Below are 22,142 nucleotides of genomic sequence, written 5' to 3'. Positions count from 1 at the left end.
TGCATTGGTGGGAGCTGTCACTACCCAGGAATCTTCAGTGTTGGTTTTTACGTGTGATTATCTTGACTCAGATGGGACAAACCAGCTGGATTGCGTGGTACCAAAAATTTTTCTTGGATTATTCTCGTTATTGGATGTGACCTACCTTCAGTAATATAGTCTTTAACTTGGGTGAGATTGGCTTGATTTTTATTTTTTTTTCTATAAAGTTGTCTTGCCATGTAAAGCTTTGTATTAAATGCTACACTTGATTGCTCTTAAGCTATTCACCTGGAATCTTTGAGAGTTTTCCTGAATATCAGTCCAGAGGGCACATTCCTACAATGAAATGAAATTACTTGTTGCGAGAGTGAGGATTATGTATGAAACAGCAGGAAGGCGACAGCAATTCAACTTGGGCATAGCCCTTGGTTTGCTTTGTGGTGCTAAATTGCCTCCCTTCACAGACAGCCTGTGCTTCCATTTGAACAGAGCCCCTTGGCTCCTCTTGCTTTTGATCCCTCCCAGGTGACTAAACTGATAATTCTGCCAAGTTAGTAAATCAAAGGTGTTGTCTGATAAAACCAAACCAAATCCTTGCATTTTAACTCTAGGAGAGTTTGTTATAATAGTTACAAGCACACAGTGCCGTGTTCTACCTACTAGAAACCACGTGGTCCCCCTGGATGGAGCTACTGTTGGATACCAGCCATGGTGATTGTAGAGGGAACTTCTGCGGGGCAGAAGAGGGCAGAGGTCCTCTGGAGTGGATCCACAAAGATCGCCTGAAATCTCATTTTCAGCTGTACTTAGCCACTGCAGTCACTGTCAACAGACCTTGCAACTGTTAGTCTTTTAGAAGAATTTTTGTGTTGTGAGTTGAATAGTTTCAGCACTGACATTCCTGATGATAAATTCCACATCATTTGCAGTTCTTGGACTGAGAATGGTATATAACTATTTAGCTAAACAGTGCTATACTAGAATGCTATTTAAAAAAAAGAGAAAAGGAAAAAAATTCCAATGTCATAAATATCCAGAAAGTAATTTCTGGTTTGGATCTGAATGTAGGGTCTGAATTTCTGAGAATGAAATATTTAATACTGTCTCATCCCAGTCCAGTTAAAGCAGGTGCTATTCCAATATAGTCCGTGCCTTCCCTGACCCTTTTAGGTGGATACTGACACAGGTAAGCTAGTATGGGGCTTGTTTTTTCCTTTTTTTAAAAAAAGTGTTTTGAACTAAAAGTGGGGGACCAAAGGCAGGGTCTGATTTAAGATGTCACAGGCTGCAGAGGTCACTCTGGTTTGGTAATGCCACCTAGAAAGGCTCCTAAGGAAATAAAAAAGGTATTTGCATTTGGATGTTTTATGTTGGGTGATGTAGGAAACCTCCCGCTGCAGCAGGATGCCTGAAGGGATAGCTTCTCTGGAGCCTGAAGCCATACCCCTGCCCTTGGGGCTGCAGGGTAGGATGGGGCTCCAAAGTGGCCAAGGCAGCTCTACCAGCAGCACCTCAGCCTGCAGGGTGCCCCAACACCCAGAGGTGCCACTGGCCCCATTGCTTAGTCCCTCTCTGTCTTCTGCCTTGCCTTTTTCCTTCCTCTGTCTCTGCCTTCCAGACTTGTCACCTGTGAACGGGGGTGGGGTGGGGGGGAAGACATTCGAGCAAAGGCTCTTTCTTTTAACCCCTTGTTGCCATCAGGAGTGTACTGACCAAAACAGAAGTTGGTGCTGATGGGGAAGCAACCAAATCGAGGAGTCTGGCTGGATGCAGAGAACAGACTGTTTTGTGATTGAAAGTCACAGTCAGTCTCTCTTGTGGTTAACTATGTTTATAAAGAAATCTATTGTCTGAGCCCTAATTCAGTGTAAATAAGAGTAGTGGGTTTGTCCTCACATGTTTCAGGTGGTCCTTCTGAGCAGGATGGAGGGACTGGGATGTCAAGTCTATGGCTGTTGGATAGCAAGTGAGCAATGCTTGTACAAGTAACACTGGAACCAGTTGTTGGATTAGGTGGGGAAAAGTAGTTGGCTAATTGTTGCAATGAGTTTCTGTGCCAAAGAGTTGGTTATGGCTCCCACCTGTGCAGGCAGGGACATGGTGCCCTGAGGTTTAGGTCCCCTGAGCTGGAGAAGCTCATGCTCAGCCCTGGCTGGAGCCTTGGCATGGAGAAGGTGATACTATTAAAGGGGTGGGAAACAGGGCCAGTGGTACTGGAGAAGGAAGTAGAGGGAATAAACTATCAGCAAATAGGGAAATATTTTTCTGTGTCTTTTTTTCAAACCTCTTCTGTCCCAAGGCAAGGAGCTTACTTGGATTTTAAAGAAAATGAAAGACTATGTAAGACATGGATCTTTTGATGTTTTGGAATATGAATGAGGTAAATATTTTTGTATGAATGTGCATGGAGTGACCATGTTTTTTCTCCATTACTGTATAGGCTCAGATCAGCTTCTTATCAATTGATTATATTGTTGTGGAACATAGCACTTGAATTAAATCTTTTAACATGTCTATTTGAGTGACTCAGAAGTTTAGGGGCCAAGCCTGTAAACTCATTTGAACCAAAAAATATAACAGCAAATGCCTTCAGGGATGTATGGATGAGTGAAACTTAAACTGGAGAACAAAAGCCTATAGAGGCAGGGAAAGGACTGTGGAAGGGAAGGAGCCAGTAAAAGACCAAATGATGGCCAAGAACAAGGGTTCAGAAAGAGATGAGTTTAATTCTGTTCTCTCAGGTTCAGTAAAATCTGACAGAGCTGCCTTGTGTGATACTCCCTTTTCATTAGTTGCTCTGTCAAAACACTCAAATTTTTCAGCGCATGATGTGAAGGCTACTTGGTGATTTGCTGTGAGCTGGGTTACACAGAGTTGGTCCATAATAAAAAATTCTCAGAACATTTCTCATGTAAGGTACTGGCTTTGTCAGAACTGAAGTGTCCTCCAAGACTCAAAACGTGTTGATTTTGGAATTTATTTATCATTTCATGGCTGTTGGAAGATAGAATTAAAAATAAAACTTTGAACATACATTCCAAAGAATTAGAGTTCTTGTTTCATGGGAAAATTTTTGGTCTAAGTGGGAATCTCTGACCAGCCACAGAGCTTTAGGGGATGCTCTAAAACCCTTCAAGCGCTGACTTTATATACTTTTTTATTAGAGAGCAGCTAATGCACAAATTTATCAGAAACCTGTGTTGTCTAAACTGTGTTTGCTTCTCTTCATTTTCTCCCAAATAAACCTTACTTAAAAAAACAATGAATACTTTTTCATTAATGTGCTGTCTTAAAATCTGTCCTCAATAATTAAAACCCAGACATTTTAGAAACACTTTTTTCTTTCGTAGTGTTGCCCTTGTCTTAAAAAAATTATGCATGAGGGCACAAAAGGTCCAAGATGATTTTGGGTTTTGTTCTCCGTTACTCAAACTGTGGAAGTCACAGTTTCACAGGACTCGTGGGCAGTGGTTTTGTTTCATGCATTCTTTGGTGGGTTTTGTCCAGTAGCTGCAAAAGACTTTCTAACTGGAATTTCTGTCATGAGCCACATTCTGTGTATGTAGAAATTTAACAGGAAACATCCTGAATTGTGTAAAACAGCTTGATATAGGTACTGATTCAGCATCACTCGAGATGTAAAACTAACTGGCCACAGGCTGGCAAGGTGGTATCTGAGGGACTGCTGTCACTGCTCAGTTCAGCAGCAAAACCTTATAAAAGTAGATTTATTTTAGGAAAAAAACAAACCAACACACCTTGAAAATCACAGTCAAAAAGCACATAGCTTATTCACTAGTTCTTAAAGTTAATTCTGTAACTGCTACCCCACTACTCATAAATGTAATGCTAAAGGGTGCATTTTGATCAGGCTCAGTACTGATATCTGTTCAAAGGTCTTTCATTCCAGCAACAGAAAGAGCACACCACCCTGAAATAAGTTTTTTTAGGTACTAGTTTCTGTTGTCTCGAATGTCTAGGTTCAACAGAAGACATGTCTTAGCTAATTTCTATCCCTTTCCTGTTATCCCAAATGATACACATAACAGAGCAGAAGTGTGTGGTATTTAAGAGATACTCTGAAACTTGGGGGGGAGGGAATAGATGATTCTTTTTTACTTTGTTTCTACTGGAGATTTTTCATATTTTTTGATTTCATGTGTTCTACAGCAGAGAAATCTACTGAAGGAAAGAGCAACAGTATTTTCAGCCTTACTTAAGGGACCAGATTCCAGGCTACTCAATACTAGGGACTACTGGCTACTGTTCTGCCATACTGTGTGGTCTGCATTTCTCTACTCACTCCTGCAGAACTGGGAATGATCCTTTCTTTTAAATGTCACAGCCACAAAGCAGAAGACAAGTCTAATGACTCGGGAGCTGCTTGGTGCTGCTTGCACAAGTTTGAGCAAGTGCCATTTCTTAGAGGATGCGTTCTGATGATTAATACCCTTAAAATTGTAAAGGGCTCAGATGCTTTCAGAAGGAGGTGCTCCATAAACAGCTAAAAAAGCAAGTCTGTCTTTATCACCATGGGCTAAAATAGATGTGTCTACCTCTTCTTGTTTTTTTCTGGTTTTGATATGTTTTCTAGTCTGGTGGAATGGGCGTGCAACTATATAGTTCTCTTCAAACACCAGCACTTTCCTATTGCTGTTGCAACAGTCATCAGATCCACCCACCTGACAAATGCTGTACATTCTCTTATTGTTCAGTTTCTTAATCAATCCCAAGTTCTTCCACCTCTGCATATTAAAAGCCTCTTTTTTGCTTGTACCAAAGCAATTCTGTGCAATATTCAATACACAACTGTGAGCAATTGTTTCACATGATTTATCATAAGCATCTGTGTTTATATTAAAACGTCATGGAATTCTCAGACTTCTACACTTCTTGTTTCAACATGAAAAGATCTCGATGATTTTATGTATGACATATATAATGTAACTGAATTTATCAGCTGGAGTAATGGGGAACTAGTAGAGAAACAGTATTTCCTCTGTAACTATCCTTTCAGTTCCATAAAGCACTGATTGGAAAAGCAATTTGTCAAAAGCAGCTTGTGTAATGGGAGGGGGGTCTCCAGCCTTCTTTCAAGTCAATGGGGAACATTTTTCATGTTCATCTCATATATTCAGAGGCAAAGATGAGGAGCTATTGGGGAATTGTCCTGCAGGTGCTGCTCTGTTGTAACCAGTGATTTCTGATTTGCGACAATTGTTTTTGGAGCCTTGCTGTTTCTTCACGTATCTCTTCAGATAACATTTTAGAGAGTATTTGAAAATGAGATAACTCAATTCACTTAGATTTAATATGATGCACAGGCATGAAGTTGCCACCAGAAAAGAGAGGAAAATCATCATCTCTGTGGGTTTGGAAATATAGCAGTCTACGCTACTGGGACATGGTCTTATGTCACATTTCACAAGATGTGGTATTTTGAATCCATTGTACAATTTATAAAACAGAACAAGAAAAACCATTTCAAATCCTATTTTTAAAATGAGGCTGATTAGGTAAGTGTACAGCAACCCACCATCTATCTCTCCTGGTTTTCTGTAAAGCTTCTGGTTGTGGCGTTTCTCTCTGTTCTCTCTGTAAGCAACATGAAAAACAACTAAGAGTGAAGGGGTGGAGACCATGATTAATTGCAAAGCCCAAAGTCTGATGTGGGAGACAGGGAAAAAATGGTCAAAGCAGACATTTTCACAACCAGGCTGTTTGATATCGCATTCAAATTCATCACGTTCATATTTCCAGATGTTTTCTGCGGCTGCAACATAAACCAGTAAGCGGAACATGAACACAACAGCTACCCAAATTCTTCCAACTCCTGTTGAGTATTTATTCACTCAGCAGATCCTGTAGGAATCCCCAGCTCATTTTTCTCTTCAAGGAAAGAAGGAAATGCTGTATCAAAGAAACACAAGATCAGAGAGATGCTTCCTCTTGGGTGAAGAAAAATGAGACATTCATTCAACATGAAATGTAACCAATAGCTGAAATAATTTAAGATTATTAGGCATTTGAAAAGGAAAACAACAACAAGCTGATCTTACTTCTGATAATTTGTACATTCGGAGGCTATTACACAAAATTTATGTGCTGTTTAAATACATTTTGTCAATTAGGTTGAAGCTTAATCATTCTGTTAAACTGTCCTCTGTGAGAAATGTGCGTGTTCTCCCCAAGGGTCTTCTGACTGTCAGGTAGAGCTTTCTCTGGCAAGTTGAGGCTGGCACTCTACCACTGAAGTACACTTAACTTAGACCTGTCAGTTATGTAAATACTAAGCCCAGGTAAGTAAGATTTCACTTTCAAATTTATGTATAGGAGCCACGTGTCCCATAATAACTTGACTACACAAGTGCAAATTGATTTCTTTTTGTCTGTGGTCTAACTTCTGAGTAAGCTTGTGCAACATTTTAAATCCTGTCCTGCTTAATTGGATTTTATTTGTTGTATTTCTTATTATGTGTATATATCGCTCAAAAAATATGTTCATGTGTCTGTGTTACAGTTTCTTATCTGCACAAGTTTTCCCCTGTCCTAAATCTGTAACACTTATTTTGGAAAAGCTGTCTAAGGGAGCCACTGGCAGTGAGACTCTTGTAAAAGTCAAAAGAAGACCTGAGATAACCCCCAAGAATATACAGTCACTTTTCCACCTGGCCCTATCTCCAGGTCTGAGTGGATCTTTCAGGATATCGAGCACCCTTGTTTTGAAAGAGCAAAAAGTAAATGTATTCCCAGGACACAGAATGGCTGGGAGATATGAGGAGGGAAATCAGAAGTTTCCAGATCTTTGTGTTCTTTTTAGTGTCCTTACCCATCTACTGCTCCTGCAAGCTCTGCCTAGCAGGAGAGTAAATGTACCCCTCTGTGGTTGCAGTGGCACATACAAATCCCATTGCTGTAGCTGCAGTTACTGCTGATGTATGAGCAAGTTCATCCACTGGCAAGTTTGAGTACAAGTAGCAATCAGGCCACAGCATCACAAAGCTTCACAGGAAGTGTTGTCAGGCATTGGAACAGGCTGCCCAGGGAAGTGGTGGGGGTCACCATCCCTGGAGGTGTTCAAGAAATTACATGGCACTTAGTGCCACAGTCTAGTTGACAAGGTTGTGATCAGCCAAAGGTTGGACTTGATGATCTTGGAGGTCTTTTCCAACCTAAATGATTCTGTGATTCTATAAAGCTCAGTACTTCTTTTGCTCTCTCTTGATTCTGCAGCCCATCATGACTTCTGCCTATGGCCAGACTTCTGCTGGGGAGCAAGGTTATTTGGCTATTCCTGCAGTGCTACCATTAGAGCTCATGACTTACTCGAGGAGCTGAGGGACAGCTGCAGAAATTAATATATTGCTGATTTATACTGGGAAGAATGGTTACCAAGCTACTTCTTTATGCTGCAGATAAAAAATAACAGGGAAATATCAGTTAGCTTATATCCTTTCAGACATATGCTCCTATGCTTTTAAACGTGTTTGGAAGATAGTGACTTCTTGAAATACCTCTTTAAAGAGCTGTTTCTGTCCTCCACATCTGCAAACAGAGCTCAAGCAGAAGATTAAACTAAGTTCTTGAAGACAGCAGCACCAGGGCTTTGATGCTTTCTGGGTAAGTAACACGCAATCACTGCATCAGTCTCAAAGGAGCTGAACAGCAAAGCATGATGATACCACTGTGATAAAGCACAGGCAAGGAAACAAAGCGTTCACAGGAGCAAGTATGAATGTGAGTGCATATGTGTGCATCTTGTGGATGAGCTGTCCTCTGGAGGAGATTTGACAGCAAACCTAAAGAGGCCCTTCCTAAGATTTTTAAGATGCACACAAGCACTGTTGAAGGGAAGACTGAATTTTGTTATGCCATGTAAAATGAGTATGGCTGAAAGAGGCTTTTGCTAATGGCCACAATAACCGCACCATCCCTTTCTAATGTAAAAAGCCTAATATCACCTATTAATCCATGCCTGAAATTATACCAGTTCTGAGCCTTCAGCTGAACAGAAATAAAAGATATGCTGGGTCACCAGCATGGCACAAAAATCAGTGGCAGCCAGCACTGGTGGAAATCAGGCCATGGAGATACCTAAATATACTCTGAGAAATTTACCTTGAGGATTTTACAGATCTGAAGATGATTCCTGGTCTATGTGCTCTGTTGAGGAGAAATTGAAATCTATTAAAGGACTGCAGGCCAGGTCTTGTGTCCAGCAATGCTCCTACAGCCAGAAGCCTGCAGAACTTTGGTTATATTTTTTTCCACTTGCAGCCTTCACATGATATTGAGAAATGGCTGTATAGGACAACCTTCGGCTTCAAGCCTAAAGGGCCACAGGGCCTGTTTTGTGGTACTGTTTGGGTTATAACCAGCACAGCTCCTCTGTTCAAAGGAGCTGCAAATGTGACTTTAAAAGATTTGTTTGCTTTATGCACCACTCTTGCTATAGATGTGCATGTTAACTGATGCTTTTGTATGCTTTGAAAATGCAACTAATTCACTGAAGCCTTGCAAAGAACATATGGAATGGAAAAACTAAAATGGACCTCGAAGATAAGGAGTTACTCAACTGATAAACAAGAGAAAATTGACTTCATGGAACAGCACAGGCACAGACTGATGAGAGGTTAAGTTAGCTGAGGCTAGAGAAGACAAAGACATTATGTGGGCTGTATGAAATTAAGAGCAAGGTGAGGATTCAGACAACAATAAAAGAGAAATCTTCTAATAAGCACACAGCTGAGCAGTAGGAAAAATATGACATTGGTAAGAGGTTTTGTAACAGTTCTAGAAGTGGCAATACACATCAAAGCAGATGCTGAGCGGTGTCAGGGTGTGGCACTTTGGCAAAATTATATTCTGACTAACCTGAGGACAAGAGAAGAAAAAATGTGATTCAAATCTTTGTAGTCAAGGAGAGATTTCAGCCTTAGCATTCAGAGGAGGTTCATTTTGTGTAGAATGAATCAAAGGGAGTCAAGAAGGGAAGCTGGCTAAAGAAATTGAGTAGATTGTGGAAAATGACATCAATTTACATGAAGGTAATGTCCAGTGCTGAGGCTGACAATGAAAATACTCAAAGATTTAAAAAAGCTACAGAAGGGTCAAAGCAGGATCTCTTTGGCACTGTGGACATCAAGACCACAAAAAAGACTTGGCCTCTATGGGAAATTACAAAGGAGGCACTAAAGAGTCTTAATCAGTAGAAAATGGATTATTTCACAAAATCACAGAATATTCTGAATTGGAAGGGACCCACCAAGTGCTCAAGAAAACGTTGAATGGAGCAAGAAGTGAGGTTAGATTTACTTCAACCCCCAGCTCAATGCACACCCCAACTGGGACAAAAGCTGAAGATCAGAGATACATTGATTTGTTTTACTCATTTCTGACTGAAGTACAAGTGATAAGCATGAGAACAAGTTCCGCCAGTCAGTGAATAGAGCAGGTCATCTCCCTTCCTCCTCACATACATCATTTACTCCCTAGATGTGACTTAAACCAACCACCAACATACACACACATTTTTTTCCTGCTCATTAGAGACAGAAATGACCAGAAGAGCCTCCCCACCCCTTGGTTTCCCTCAAATGTATGAGTGACTTGGTTTCCCCCCTTGGGGCTGGGCACGTGCTCTGCTGTGCAGAGTAACCTGAACGCACCATTAACTTCTGAGTGTGCTGAATGTACTTTATTGAGTAAAGTGTTTGAATAATGCTATTGTCGTTGAATATATTCATCAAATATTCATTTCTGTCATTCACTGAGGTCTACAGAAGATTGGCTAATGTACATTGAGTAATGCATCTGTTGAAAAGCACAGGGCTCAGAGAATTACTTCACCTAGATTTTAATCAGCTCTGCTAATTTAATTACTTTAAAAGCAGAAAAGGTATCTTTGTGTGGAGGAAAATTGGGGGAGGGGAGAGGGACAGTAAGAAAATGCAAGAACAAACTGAATAACTAAAAAGAAGTGGGGAAAGCATCCAAAGTGTTAGAGGCACAAAGAGGGCAGACAATTTGGAGCTTGGAGAGCTGAAAAATTACAGGAAGAAGGCACAGTGTTATGGGAAATGAAGGTGGAATGGTGAGAAATAAGAGAAAGAACACAATCCTGTGACAGTGGATCTGTCAATTCTGTACATGCAAACTGAATTATCCTCACAGGTTGAGAGATGGAAAAACTCCTTTTTCTAAACTAAACATTCCCGGGGAGTATTTTGCTGCACCTACAACTTACCCTTTTTTAATATATATTACAGGAAGAAAGAGAACTGTAAATAGTGGCAAAAATGATAAAGCAGAGAGCAGAATTAGAAATCACAGAGGAGGGTATAGAATCACAAAATATCAGAGCTGGTAACAGTTTTGAGAGTTCACCCTCTCAATTTTTTTTTACACTTTAATCAAAACACCATCACAGCACTTTTTTTTTTCCCCAGACAGCAGAGAAAAGAAAAAAGAAGCATTGGCGCAATGGTTTCCATAAACAACCAAACAAATAATGAAGCCTAACTTCAGATGTTCGTTTAGTAACTGCATTTTCCCCTTACCTTCTCTGTTTGTTGATATAAGGAAGTGTGCATCCATTTTATAGTTGCTGAGTCTTTGTTTCATGGACTGCCTACTGCTTCCTTACTAACTACCAGAGGTGTGAAGTCCACAGGCTGAAAAACACGGATTTGCTTTTTCTCTGGCTTTAAAACAGCTTAGTTGTGCAGAAACTATTCCTGACAGTTCACCAGTCCCCATCATGGTCCCTCTATTTCAGTGCTCCAGTGCTAAAGAAGAGGAGGGATGAGGAAACCTCCTGGGAACACCAAGGAACAGTATAATTCAATTCAAAGTCACACCACCAAGCTGCACATGCACCTGCTGTTCAAACTGTTGCACATCTGCAATAGGAGCTGAAGAACTATTACTACAAGACACTAACCTTGCAACACCTGTTTTTCCTGTTCAATGGTGAGAACTCCAAGGTGATCTCCAGATCCTTATAAGAGAGTAAACAAGAGAAAATAGAGGTCACAAAAATTAACTTTGACTTCTTCAGACAACTAATCTCTTATCATAGAATAAGTAAAGCTGTAACCTTAATATAGTATTGATACTCGTTGCTTTTTAAGGCTCTTCAAAGCCAAGCCAGGGAAGGTGTGACGACCCATGAGCAAACGGAGCTCTCTTGGCTGTGTGCTGGCCAAGTTGTTCACTTCTGGCACAACAGTTGCTAGTGGTTGGTAGTGCAGCAGAGTCCATGGTTCTCAGGCTGATGTGAGCCAAAGGTTTCCCACCTATTTCATCCTTCAGATGCTTCCAGTGGAAGGTGGAGGCCCCCAAATGGCAGAGGTAAATATACTGACAATAGCTTGCTCTTGTCTCATGGACAGACAAAAAAGTAATCTATAGACACTTTAGAATTAACTTCATTGATATAAACCCTTCATTAACATGTAATAAGAAAGGGAGTCTTATCCTCAAAACATTGGCAATCCAGACAAAGACAACACATGCTGTTGAGGTGATGTCCACCAGAGAGGTTTATCCAGCATCACTCAGCACATCAGAAGCAGATCTATGAAAAGAATGATGATCTCTCATAGCCCAGTCCCTTGCTTTCCCCTTAGCTTACTGATTCTAACCACTCGCTGTTCTATGCCTATTATTAACTTTTAGCTCCTTGGAGCAAGAAATAAGCCCTTTGGTACATTGGGAGATAAACTGCTGGTTACTGTGACATTAAAAGTAGGATTCCACAAAAAATAGTGCTTAAAATATACATGTGGTCTGTAAAAACATTAGCCTAGGTATTTATTTGCCAAACAACTACAGAAAGAAAAAGAAAAGACTAGATAGAAAAGGGCTCAGCTGGTCATTTAGCACCATACTGAAGCTGGTTGGTTTGGCATTTACACCTGACTTTTGCATGGGCTTCTGCAGTGATTTGGGACAAATCTTCCTTTCTGGGCTTCAGGATCTTAGCTGCTGTATTTTCACTTCTCTGAAAATACAACTTCTAAACTACATTTTCAGTGGCTTCATAACATAAAACATGCTTGGCATTATTATTATAGCAAGTGGTGACAAAATCCTGTCTTGTTTTGTATTTAGGGAAACCACAACCACTACTTAAAAAACCAGCAGCTACTGAGTGTGATGTTTTGCCAGCTGCTAATTGCTGTGGTCTCTTCTCTGCAGCAATGAATGGGTTTTGAGAGAGGGCAGACACAGTTCACTGTTTTCTTTGTTACTTAGTGAACTCTGTAACTAAAAAAAATTAAGTTCAGCAAAATGACTTAATTTTTTTAAGTCATGATGTACATATTTCACCTACACAACTACAACTGCATTTCTCCTCACCTTCATGCTAAACGAATAACCCCTCTCTCCTATGCTCTCCTGATGTAAACAAAAAAACTCCTTCTGAAGCAAATGATCTTCAACGTTAAGTATTACTGTTCCATTCAGGCTACTGTTACTGTTTTAATGCTTTAGTCAACTCATAAAATAAAAAAATAATTGAAAAAGTCAAAAGATTTCCACATGAACAAGCAATCATCTATGGCCCCATTATGATTTTTAACTGTAGTAGTTATAAAGTACTGTGGTAGTGCAGCAAAAAGAGGATTATATCCTTGGTTTATAACTGATGGGACGCTCGATTGAGGCTATTATCAAGCCTATTTGACATCTGAAAAACAACTTCTCCTTCAGCGAAACTACATTTTATAACAAGAAATTCTAACTCACCTGCACCTCAGTGAATGATTGCAGCTGGACCCCAGCTTTCTAGTGGAATTAACAATTAACAATACATTTCCAAGAAAGGGAGTTACTCTTTAAGCCTTGAAGATGGAAACTGCTTATCTCCTAGGTAATATAAATTAAATGAGTGAAACCTGATCATCTCTCCTGGCACACTGTTCAAACCAGAACCATAAAGTGTCTTGTATCATCAGAAAGATATGAGGAAACCGTGGCATTTATTTGAAGTCACAGGATTTATCTGCATCTTTTGAGCACTCATTGCATCAGCTCAAACACTGCACACTTTGTTCTTTCACAGTAGCAACGGCACAGCCTGAAGACACGTGTGTTGTGAGCCTTAACTCCCACCCTGTTTGCTCTCTGACATTTTACATCAGATTTGTATTTTGTGTTGTCTTGGGCAAGTCGACTGTCCATAAAACACAAATATTCTTTTAGGCTCACATTACTCCTAACAATATATTGCACAGTGCTCAGAAAGGCCTTTCTCTTAAAATTTTAAATTACAGTGGTTTTCCTAAGCAAGTGAAGCCTGAATTTTGTTATTAAAATATATTTTGGTTACTGTACCTGCTAATCGATTCCCACATTGGATTAGGCAGATGAACCACTCCTCACCAGAAAGCCTATAGCTTTATTTTTAATAACTAAGCAGTGGAATAAGTGTTTATGTTCTGCCTTATGCATCTTACTGAATATCAATGCTTTGGTGGCCATTTTTACCTGGGATGTGGCTATACTGCTGAGTAACATTACAAAATAAGGAGAAAGACTGAATTCCTTGCCTCTTACATGAATTCTTCGCAGTATAATTTATTCATAGTATAGTTTATTTAGCTTAAACTTACTGTGACTGTTATCCAGAAATTATATGTGAATGTTTCGTAGTTTTACAGAGAGGAAGGTACCATATAGCCTAACAGGTGCCTGAATCAGGACCTTGGTACCCCAGAGAAGCTGATGCCTCTGGAGTGTGACTGAAAGTACCAGATCTTGGAGCTGGACTGCAAGTCCAAACAAAGCCTCCCAGCTACCTGCTGGAGGGTGCCAGGTGAGCACCTTCCTCCCGGTACTGCTGCCGAACACCTGACAAAAGCCACGGATGGCTGAACAAGGTCTCATTCGCATAAGTAATTCAAAGGCTAAAATCACTGTAGAAATACTGGGATTACCTGTAGTACTGTAGGAATATTGTGATCACCTGTAGTACTGAGAAAATTAAAATTTAACTTTAAATCCAAACTTTTTTATGGCATTAAAGACATCTGAGCAATTGTAACTGTCCTACAGAGATGGAAAAGAAAAAAAGCCCCAAGAGCCTATTGAACTGAGTAGTTACAATCCTATCACTTTAATGTCAAAGCTGTTTAAGCATCTTTATGACACTCACAGTTGTATCTCCATCATACCGAGTATACAAACATTAGACAGTGCCACTCTATTGTATTTCATTAAGAAGAGCCAGAGGCCATTGAGCGGCAGGAAAGCTATAACATAGTCGCCATTGTGGAAATATGGTGGAATAACTTCCATGACTGGAGTGTTGCAATGAATGACTACAAGCTCTTCAAAAGGGATAGGAGAGGAAGGAGAGGTGGTGGGGCGGCTCTGTACGTTAGGAAGTGTTTCAACTGTATAGAGCTCAATGATAGTGATCATTAGGTTGGGTGCCTATGGGTAAGGATCAGGGGGAAGGCTAACAAGGCAGATACCCTGGTGGGAGTCTGCTATAGACCACCCAACTGGGATGAAGAGGTGGATGAACTATTTTATAAGAGGCTGGCTGACATTTCATGATCGCTAGCCCTTTTTCTTGTGGGAGACTAACTTGCTGGATGTCTGCTGAAAGCTCATGACAGCAGAGAGGAGGCAGTCTAGGAGGTTCCTGGAGTGTGTGGAAAATAACTTCCTGACATAGCTCATTAAGTGAGCCTACCAGTGGTGGGGCCCTGCTTGACCTGCTGTTTACAAACAGAGAAGGTCTGGTGGGAGATATGGTGGTCAGAGGCCACCTTGGGCATAGCAACCATGAAAATATAGTTTTCAATTTGTGCTGAAATAAGGAAGTGGGTCAGCAAAACTTCTACCTTGGACTTCCAGAGGGTGAACTTTGGTCTGTTCAGGACACTGTTTCAGAGAGTCCCTTGGAAAACAGCCCCTAAAAACAAAGGGGTCCAGGAAGGCTGGACATACTTCAAGAAGGAAATCTTAAAGGCGAAGGAGCAGGCTGTCCCTGTGTGCCAAAGGATGAGCCAGTGGGGAAGAAGACTGGCCTGGATGAATAGGGAGCTTTCAGTAGAATTCAGGGAAAAACAGAGAGTTTATGACCCTTGGGAAAAGGGGCAGGAAACTCAGGAAGAGTACAAGGGTCTTGTTAGGTCATGTAGAGAGAAAATCAGAAAGGCAAAAGCTCAGCTACAACTCAATCTGGCTACTGCTGTGAAAGATAATTAAAAGTGTTTTTATAAATACATTAACATCGCAAAAAGGGCCAAGGAAAATCTCCATCCTTTATTGGATGCAGAGGGGAACATTGTAACCAAGGATGAGGAAAAGGTTGAGGTACCTGATGCCTTCTTTGCCTCAGTCTTCAATAGAAAGACCGGTTATCCTCAGGGCAAACAGCACCCTGAAATGGTAGACAGGGAGCAGAACAGGCCCCCTGCAATCCAGCAGGAAGTAGCTGGTGGACTGCTGAGCCATTTAGACCCATTTAGTCTGTGGGACCAGATGGGATTCATCTGAGGGTACTAAGGGAGCTGGTGGAAGAGCTCTCCAAGCCTCTTTCCATCATTTATCATCAATCCTGGCTAACCGGAGAGGTCCCAGTTAACTGGAGGTTAACCAATGTGACACCCATCTACAAGAAGGAGGATCCTGGGAACTACAGGTCAGTCAACCTTATCTTTAGTGCTGGGCAAGGTCAAGGAACAGATCACCTTGAGAGCCATCATGCAGCACAACCAGGGGATCAAGCCCAGCTATCATGGGTTTGTGAAAGACAAGTCCTGCCTAACTAACCTGATCTCCTTTTATGACCAGGCGACGCACCTAGTGGGTGAGGGGATGGCTGTGGATGTAGACTACCTGGACTTCAGCAAAGCCTTTGACACCATCTCCCATGGCATTCTCCTGGAAAAGCTGGCAGCCCGTGACTTGGACATGTTCACTCCTTGCTAGGTGAAAAACTAGCTGGATGGCTGGGCCCAAAGAGTGGTGGTAAATGGTGCTGTATCCGATTGGCAGCCGGTGACCTGTAGTGCCCCCCAGGGATCAGTATTGGGGCCAGTCCTCTTTAATATCTTTATTAACGATTTGAGCGAGGGGATAGAGTGAACCCTCAGTGAGTTTGTAGATGACACTAAGTTGGGTGGGAGTGTTGGTCTGTTGGAGGGCAGGAAGGCTCTGCAGAGGGATCTGGACAGGCTGGATTGATGGGCCAAGGCCAATTGTGTGAGGTTCAATAAGGCCAAGTTCTGGGTCCTGCACTTGGGTCCCAACAACCCCTTCAGCACTACAGGTTGGGGGCAGAGAGGCTGTAAACCTGCCTGGTGGAAAAGGACCTGGGGGTGCTGGTCAACATCAGCTGAACACTAGCGAGCAGTGTGCCCCAGTGGCCAAAAAGGCCAATGGCATCCTTGCTTGTATCAGAAATACTGTAGCCAGCAGGACTAGGGCAGTGATTGTCCCCCTGTACTCAGCCCTGGTGAGACCACACCTCAAGTCCTGTGTCCAGCTCTGGACATCTCACTACAAGAAAGACATTGGGGTGCTGGAGTGCGTCCAGAGAAGGGCAGTGGAGCTGGTGAAGGATCTAGAGGGTAAGTCCTATGAGGAGCAGATGAGGGAGCTGGGGGTGTTTAGCCTGGAGGAAAGGAGGCTCAGGGCAGACATTTTCAATCTCTAGAATTACCTGAAAGGAGGTTTTAGCCAGGTGGGGGTCAGCCTCTTCTCAGGACGAGAGGGAAAGGCCTTAAGCTGTACCAGAGGAGGTTCAGGTTGGAGACTAGAAATTTTGTCACTGAAAGCATGGTTAAGCATTGGAATGGGCTGCACAGGGCAGTGGTAGAATCACCATCCCTGGAAATGTTCAAGAAACAACTGGACATGGCGCTTAGTGCTATGGCGTAGCTGGCATGGTGGTGTTTGGTCAAAGGCTGGGCTCAATGATTTGGAGGTCCCTTCCAACCTTAATGATTCTATGATTCTATGTGATGGTATTTATATATTAAAAAGCAACTGTAAGGTGCAGAAAATCTGAGAGTTCCAGGCTACTGCGTGTCAGAGTTCCTTACTACGGAGTTCGCTCTGTTGAACCTGTAAAATTTCTGCCCTCTGTAGTCTTCTTAGGAGCTGTGTTCCCTGTCTGAGGTCTGAAAAGTGTCTAGATGAGAGAGGGCACTAGAAGGATTTTAACTTATTGGGAGCCCAAGTGTTGAAGGCAGAGGTCAGTCCTGGTCTGTGGCCCCACTCCCAACTGCCTTCCCAACTGCATTGGCCTGCTTACATCAGACCATCTCACTCATCCAATTGAAAAATAAACTGTTTGTTTGTTTGTTTTCTGGCAATATTAGTTTTCAGCTGGACTAGAGAGTTGAGCAAAAAATTGGCATGATCCAAGGCTGAGCAATTCTGAGATTGCATGCAAGGAAGACCAGAGCAACTACAAGCGCAAACAGATCTCCCCTTGCCCCTCCTTTTTGGAGATGCAGTCTTAGCTCAAGTTTGTCTTTAAACCCACTCTAAGGTATCTGGCATATTGTTGTAATGAGAAAATTCCGTGCTGCACATGTTTCTCTGTTCTTCCTTTGTAGCAGAAACCAGCTTTTTCTTTCCAGAGGGGATGCTTTCAGTTTTGATATTATTCTGTTCCCAGTCAGAAACAATTTGCCCACTCATTAATGAAAGTAGAACCAAAGAAAGTGTCTTTTTCCTTCCATACTGAATTCTATTGAAAAAAATTTATAAGCTTAATCAGTGTCTGAAGAATAACAACTGCTTTAATCTTTGCTGGAAGGCTTGTTTGTCTCTCAGAGACACAGCTGGCTATCAAGTATTACAGAAGACATACACAGACTGTTACGAAACATAGAAGATTCACTCTAAGAGATTTTCATTTTTAAAATGTAAATTGCCTTAAAACTGTTTTGGATTGTCAGTGGTAGGGGTCCCAACCACTGCATGCTGCTGTCTGAAAACTGCTTTTTTTCAATGGGAATGACAGAAATGAGCGAGAGCTGCTGAAAAGCAGCATAAGGACTCTTGAGAATGACATGAGCGGAGCAACAACCACACAGAACGTTCTCAATGCCACCCCTGTCTAGCTGGTCTGTTTGTTTCTTCTTCTGCAGTTATGTCCTTAATATGACAATACTGTTGCACATGCCTCAGTGCAACAATGGGTTCCCTCGCCATTAGCTGTGAGCAAGGGGAAATACTTCTAATTCCTAATTTTTGCTTTTCCTTCTCCCCTAGACTTGTTCAGGATGAAAAAAAAAGTCCCAGTTATCAACTCAAAATATTGTGAAACTGACAGTGTATAAAACATTTTAAAAATCAGGCAAAACAGGAATGCAGACACACAGTTTACACTCACGTATGAAAATCCTAACAAACATGTGATGAAAGTTGCCCCTCTCAGTACAAGTCATACCAGTGAAGTCCCACCGTTGATGCAAAAAGAATTTTTCCTTCCCACAACAGCTTTAGAAACTGTGTTTCTAAAGTAGGGATAATCTTATCAGTAGCTTGAGGCACCCTATCTTTATGCTGAAGACAATACGAAGTTCTGTTCCTGTGCGGTACTTGAAATAGGAAGGAGCTGTGAGGTCAGTCAGCAAAGACGTGGAGGCACTGCTGCTGCTCCCCGGACTGCAATAGGCTGGCTGTCGCATGCTAACGATGTCTGCGGGGCACAGCATCGGGTTTGCTCTGTTCCCTACAGAGGCTCTTCTGCAGCTCAAACGATAAGGGGATGTGAGTCTCAAGAAAAGCAGAAACTGCTATTATGTTCTGAATGACTACGGCATACAGCAGAATCCTTTGAATGCAAAATCCCAAAGGAATTTATTTGAAAGGAATATAAATCTCAGTAACAGACTTAGGTTTGGAAAAGGAAGGGTTTTTTGTGTGGTTATTTTTCAGAAGAGATACTCAGATATTAGACGATGGGTGACTCAGAAATTCCACAGATATTTACTATTCTACTCTTTATAGAATCTCTTCTATAAAAAGATGCCAAACAACTTTATAAGCCCTGATGGACTGAGCATTTCAACATCCTGTTGGGTCAGATGATAGGATGATATTCACATTAAAGATAAAATACAACACTTTCCCACAGTCATAAAGCAAAACTAGAAACAGTAAGCAATCCAAGCTTTTTATCACTGTATGGTTAACCTGGCTAGTTGGAACATGCTTAGTACACATTCCAAGTACCAACATTCACATCAAAACCCAAACTCACTTCTATGTCCCTCTTTGCTTCTCTTTCTATGCAAAAAGCCTTCTCTCACAGCTCTTCATATGGAGAATATTTTCTCTCCAGCTAATGGTGTTCTTTGTACAGTGTCAAATCCTTCCCTGTCAAGGATGTCTGGGACTTACCTGTCCTCCATAAGAAAGATGGGAAGTGCCCGACAGGTAGCAGCAATCTAACAGTCCTTGCCACCATTATATGGCAAATGTGTTCTGGCATAAACCCATCCTACCACAACCTGGAAAATACTATCATGACCCTGACTGACTTTGGATCAGAACTTTTATTGGCATGGATGGTGTAACTGCTGGGAAGGGGTGCATGTGCCGATAAGCAAGTGTGCTTTCTCAGTGTGGTGATATACATGTTTTGCCTTCCCATATAAAATGTGGGGGGAAAAATTGCTTAGGAGCTGTATGCAGATTATCTCTTACAGTACTGTTAAAAATCCCCCTTCCCCTCAAGAAAATCAGGCTATCTTCCCAAAAATGAAGGCTCCTGCAAAAACCTCCTATTGGCTTCTTTAAATTAGACAAAAATGAAAACAAACAAGAGCAGCAAGCTTCACTTGGATTTCCTACTCAATAGTTTCCAAACAAAATCAGCTGTGTAGCATATGCCACCAAAACAATAGCTACCAGATTAGCAGATGGTATGTGGTGAATTAAATGTTGACACAAAACCCAGACATACCACTCAATCCTCTCTTGACACAAAACTTATTTCCCCACTAATTTTCTCGTCTTATATTTAGTCACAAAACCAAAAAAAATTCTTTAGATACTCCATCTGGATTTAGAAGGGACGAGTTAACCTCCAATATACTATTACTCCGCCATCTTTCAAAAAACAAAGGTAGCTTGATTACTGAAAAAAAACAAACCATGGAGCAAGTGGTTCTGAGTGTCTGGATACCTCCACATTTCATAGATTCATAGAATCATTGAGGTTGGAAATGACCTCTGAGATTATCAAGTGCAACCATATACCTGGCACCACCATGTTCACCACTAAACCATATCCACAAGCGCCACATCCACACGCCTTTTGAGCCCTTGTTGGGCAGCCTGTTCCAACACATGACTATGCTTTCCAGGAAGAAATTTTTCCTAATATCCAATCTAAACCTCCACTGATGCAACTTGAGACCATTTCCTCTTGTCCTGTCACTTGTTACTTAGGCAAAGAGACTGACCCTCACCTGGCTACAGCCTCCTTTCAGGAGTTGTTGAGAGCAATAACATCCCCCCTGAGTCTCCTTTTCTCCAGGCTGGAAGACCCTAGCTCCCTCAGCCACTTCTCATAGGACTTGTGCTCCAGACCCTTCATCATCTTCGTTGCCCTCCACTGAACCAACAGAGGGGCCCAAAACTGGACACAACGCTCGAGATGTGGCCTTACCAGTGCTGAGTACAAGAGGATACTCACTGCTCTAGTCCTGCTGGCCACATTATTTCTGATACAGGCCAGGATGCCATTGATCTTCTTGGCTACCTGGGCACACTGCTGGCTCTTGTTCAGCCAGCTATCTGCCAAGACTTATGTTTGTCCCCTTCTGTCCCCATGGTTGCAACACACTCCACCAAAGTCCTCTCACACACCTCCAGTTCACACACAGAGAAGTGTGAACTGGAGTTGGTGAGCCCAGAATTATATGCTAATCCTCCAGTTGGCTGCAGCTAGAAGTTCTGTAATATTATCTATCATATCTTGGTTCTGCCAGCTGGTTACCTAGGGGAACACTGATCTGTGTCCCTCCCTACCTTCCATGTATTGTTTTTTCCAAAATTTCAAATTTCTCCTCTACTTTCTAATGGGGCTGAAACTGCCCAATGGCACTGAAGTCAGTGGAAGTGGAAAGGGTGGCATGAGCAGTAAGAGGTGATCGGGTGGGCTTTGTTTCCTCTGGACTCCAGCAATTTTATTAATTTTACTGTTTACAAATGAAAGGAAACAAAACACCACAAAGCAGCATTTATATAACCAGGAGTTTCCAGATGCCTGAAATCTTGGGTTTGGATCTACACAACAGAAATCAAATGTTTAAAACCCAATGTATTTTTCTGCTCAACCAACTGCACTTCCAGAGACCTGCCTCCACATGAAATATCCTTTCCCCATTCTGGCACTTGGGATCAACAGACGGGCAAAACTTACTACTCCTCCTTTTCCATTTCCGACATCTAAAACCTAATTGCTGACAGCCTGATTGCCAGCATTTGTACTGCTGGATGAATCACGGGCAGCTCTCGGGATTGGCGTGACCGTGCCTGGGCACTGAGGAGTGAAGGGCTCCTCTGCCCACAGAGCCAGCTCCTTCCCCTGCCTCCCGCTTATTATTATTCAGCATTATGTTCAGTTTTGGGCCCCTCACTTTAAAAAGGACATTGAGGTGCTGGGACATGTCTGGGAAGGGCAACATATCTTATGAGGGAGCTGGGAGTGTTTAGCCCGGAGGAGGGTCAAGAGGAGCCTCATCGTGTCTTTTACCATGCCTGCAGTGAAAGGAAGAGGAAACGGCTTTTAGCTGAGACACAGGGGACTCAGATTAGACATTAGAAAAAAAAATTTCACTGTTAGGGTGGTCAAGCGTCGGAATAGGTTACCCAAGGAGGTAGGTGGTCGAGTCACCATCCCTGGAAGTGTTCAAGAGGCGCCTGGATCTGGCGCTGGGTGATATGGTTTAGTGGTTTAGGGGTTACAGTGGTAGCGCTGGGTGGACGGTTGAACTGGATGATCATGATTCTTTATGATTCTATGATTTATAGACGAGGTAACCCCACAGCCCCACCCGATGGGTACATGCTCTCCTGGTCCTCTCCCGCCGCCAAACCGCTGAAAGGACGGGCGGGACCCGGACCCGGGCCCTGTCCCGCCCCTCCCGCTTGCGCCACTGCCCTCCGCCCAG

General features: G+C 42.1%; 1 protein-coding gene across 1 annotated transcript; it reads right to left on the bottom strand.

The window, feature by feature from the left end:
- Window positions 1-3,748: 3,748 nt before the first annotated feature.
- Window positions 3,749-22,137, bottom strand: GJB7 (gap junction protein beta 7). Its single transcript, XM_027695750.1, is given in 5 exon segments — window positions 3,749-5,835; window positions 5,837-5,892; window positions 10,925-10,981; window positions 18,495-18,705; window positions 21,841-22,137. Coding segments are annotated over 4 exon segments (1,053 nt in total). The 5' UTR covers window positions 18,675-18,705; window positions 21,841-22,137; the 3' UTR covers window positions 3,749-5,075.
- Between the last annotated feature and the right edge of the window lie 5 nt (window positions 22,138-22,142).

The sequence above is a fragment of the Neopelma chrysocephalum genome, unplaced genomic scaffold (genome assembly GCF_003984885.1).
Source record: "Neopelma chrysocephalum unplaced genomic scaffold, ASM398488v2 Primary Assembly neopelma1_23b, whole genome shotgun sequence".
NCBI lineage: Eukaryota > Metazoa > Chordata > Aves > Passeriformes > Pipridae > Neopelma > Neopelma chrysocephalum.
This window is presented reverse-complemented; position numbering and strand designations above follow the sequence as displayed.